Here is a 3,110-nt window from a genome sequence, read left to right on the forward strand (position 1 = left end):
TCTGATGGTTTTGCAAAAGTATATATATGTCACATCTTATCAAATTATATGCTTTAATATTTGCAGTTTTTTATGCCACTTTTATCTCAGGTGTTTTTAAGATAGTGATGGTTATAAAATATGACCTTGATAGAATATTGTGCAGCTTTTAAAAATACCATTTATAAAGAGTTTATAATGACACGGAAAATACTTATGGCACATATCATATTACAAAAGCAGAATACCTAATTACAAGTATATTAAGTTTATAACTATGTAAAACAAAATATTAAACAATAAACTAGGCATGAATAAAACTTTTTAAAGAAACACACAGGTTGTCTCTGAGAGGTGGGGCTTAAGTGTAACTTTTCTTTCCTTGTAATTTTTAATATTTTACAAATTTTTTAAAATCAGCATTTAATTTTTGTTGTAACATAAAAACCAGACAAAATAAATTTTATTTTTTTAGAAAATAAAAAAACATATAATTCTCAGGTCTCCTGTAGTACTTTTTGAAACTCCAGGTGGGAGTACAGCAGCCTTGCCAATAGGAAAAGCTGTCAAACCAGAAAGGGCTGTCAGTTCTTTCCTCATATAAGCATCACTGACTCAGCTGCCCCAGGGTGTATCAGTGTAAGATATATACCTGGAGCAGGGTATACCACAGACCTGAAAGGTTTGTACAGAAGGGTATGCCCACCCTTCCCTTTTTGCTCTCTGACAGCCAGTGTCAGACTGTGCCACCAGCCTCCTCAACAGAAGCTCCTAGCCATGAAGCTTCTCCTCATTGTGTTTGTCTTTCTCTTCTTTTGGGACTCAACACTGGAAGGTAAAATGGAAATCTTCCTTGGGGGGGTCCTTTGTCTAGAAGAGCAACTCCACTAAGCAAACTTATGAATGTCCTCCCACCATGGACACTTTAATTTTCAAAGTGGAAAACCATCAAGCAGCTTCGATGTCAACAAGACCTGAGCTTGAATCTTAGCTCTCCAACTTGTTAGCTGTTTAGACAAACAGCTTTAGACAAAAGTCTGAGCTTCTCTGAACCTTGGTTTCTTCATTTACAAAATGGAAATAATAACTAACCACAGAGTCTTGTAAGGATTAAATGGGATAATGTATAGAATATGTATACACATAATATGTACAGTACCTGACTCATGATAGTTATCATTATTTTTCATTAGCAATACCCCATCTTATTTTGCGAATATTGTTTTGTCTATAATTCAGGAACATATCTAGTCATAATAGTCAAAATCAGCAAAGACTGATACACAATTTGTTAAGCTTTCTAATATACTGAAATTGTTTATAGTTAATTTACTATTTATAGATTCCTTTGGTAAATGGAGAAATAGATTCAGAACTGTTTGTTCCAAGAGAATTAATGAGTTTTATGTGACACTAGAAATGTCTGATCAGATGAGGTAGCAGCTAGAGAGACATGAGAGAGAGCACTGACTGGCTTCATACTCTAGCTTGACCATATCCGTTACTGACTTTAGAAATCTCATCTTGAATATTTTCTTTACTCAGAGTTAATCAGTTCAAATCCATATGTTATAGGATCCCATTTAATTTTTCATACTCCCTGAAGTATTCTCCAGGCAGATGAACCAGATTTTCAGATCATGTGACTCAATAGGCTAGATTTAAGAATCCGTAGCATCCAGGCCTCTTGAAGCTGTTGATGGGACCAGTTCCATTATGGTTTACAGCAAAGGCTTCATCACTTCTAGACAGTCAACAACTGCCTACAGTCTACAATATTTCTTTTATTGCCCTATACACTCCCAAAGCTTGCCGTTTCCATAGGAATTTCTTGTCATGTAGAGCATTACATTTCGTCTTTTCTTTTGTTCTTATGGGACAATTATCCTCCAAGGCATGATGACTTGGTAGGACATAGGGTAGTGTGTTGGCTCCGAATTTCTACAGATAGTCAAATATAGGCAATCTTTTCCTTTTAGCACCCTCTTACATATGCAAACAAGGAAACCTTCAGATTTTGATGTTTCTACAGAGCAGCATATCTACAAAATTGTAAGCTCAGCTCAAACGCCTGATAACTTTCACATATCTTTTTGTCTAGACTGAAAATTCTTTAAGATTAAGGTCTGTATCATACTCAAATCAACAGTACCTGGATTTATAAAAACTGGCTTGGGAATAAATAAATAATTAAATGATGAGTGAATGACTACTTGCATAGGTTACTTGATTGTTTAGAGTATATTAGCTGACCAATTTGGGCATACTTCCAAGTCACTAATTGACTTAGTCACCTCAGCTCACCATAACAAAATACCACAGACTGTGTGACTTCAACAAAATTTATTTTCTCACAGGTCTGGAGGCTGGAAGGTCCAAGATCAACTGCAAGCCAATTTAGTTTCTGACGAGAGCTATCTTTCTGGCTTGTGGGCAGCCATCTTCTCTCTGTGTCCTTCACCAATCCTATTGGATTGGGGCCCCACTCTTATTAACTCATTTAACTTTAATTACCTCCTAAAGTCCCTATGTCCAAATACAGTCACGCAGTGAGTTAAGATTTCAATATATGGATTTGGCCAGGGGGAACACAATTCAATGCATAACACTAGCTAATTTTTTTTTTAATTACAAGATCAATCACTATGATCAAGTCTCCTTGGACTTTAGTTTGGTAAAAATGGAGGGACTAGTCATTCTATAGTTCATAAAGGCCTATAGTTAGTTATATTTCCATTCATTTTCTTTCCAGGCTTGAATGTATTGTCATCAGAAATACACAAGAAATGCCGTGGAAATGGTACCTGCAGACTTGAGTGCTACGGAAGTGAAATGTTAGTCGCCCACTGTATGTTTCAGCTGGAGTGCTGTATCAAAGGAAACCCTGAGCCCTGACAAGAGAAGCCAGTGAATGACAATTAACTTGAAACTCCTTGACCCTCCCTATCTTTCACACAGCCCGGGAATTCAGATTAAACTGTAACACTGATACGCCCATGGCTGTTGGTTTTTAGAAATTTTTTTATAAGTCATCAGAATCTTATGATCTTGGATTTCAAAAGCCAAGCTGCAGCCTTCCTAAAGACAGCTAAGCTTCTCTTGAAAACAACTTAGAATATATTTTCTCACTT

General features: G+C 36.2%; 1 protein-coding gene across 1 annotated transcript; it reads left to right on the forward strand.

Annotated features, from left to right (window-relative positions):
- Positions 1-756: 756 nt before the first annotated feature.
- Positions 757-2,874, forward strand: DEFB134 (defensin beta 134). The gene is made up of 2 exons (XM_014827840.3): positions 757-814; positions 2,732-2,874. The coding sequence occupies exons 1-2, from the start codon at positions 757-759 to the stop codon at positions 2,872-2,874; spliced, it is 201 nt and encodes a 66-aa protein (XP_014683326.1).
- The last annotated feature ends 236 nt before the right edge of the window (positions 2,875-3,110 follow it).

This window comes from Equus asinus, chromosome 3 (genome assembly GCF_041296235.1).
Source record: "Equus asinus isolate D_3611 breed Donkey chromosome 3, EquAss-T2T_v2, whole genome shotgun sequence".
In the NCBI taxonomy this organism is placed as follows: Eukaryota; Metazoa; Chordata; class Mammalia; order Perissodactyla; family Equidae; genus Equus; species Equus asinus.

Bases quoted from the DNA above. Each gene is read 5' to 3' on its own strand.
- DEFB134 (XM_014827840.3), top strand. From the start codon at position 757: ATGAAGCTTCTCCTCATTGTGTTTGTCTTTCTCTTCTTTTGGGACTCA. The intron at 815-2,731 runs GTAAAATGGAAA...TTTTCTTTCCAG, and splicing joins TTGGGACTCAACACTGGAAG to GCTTGAATGTATTGTCATCA.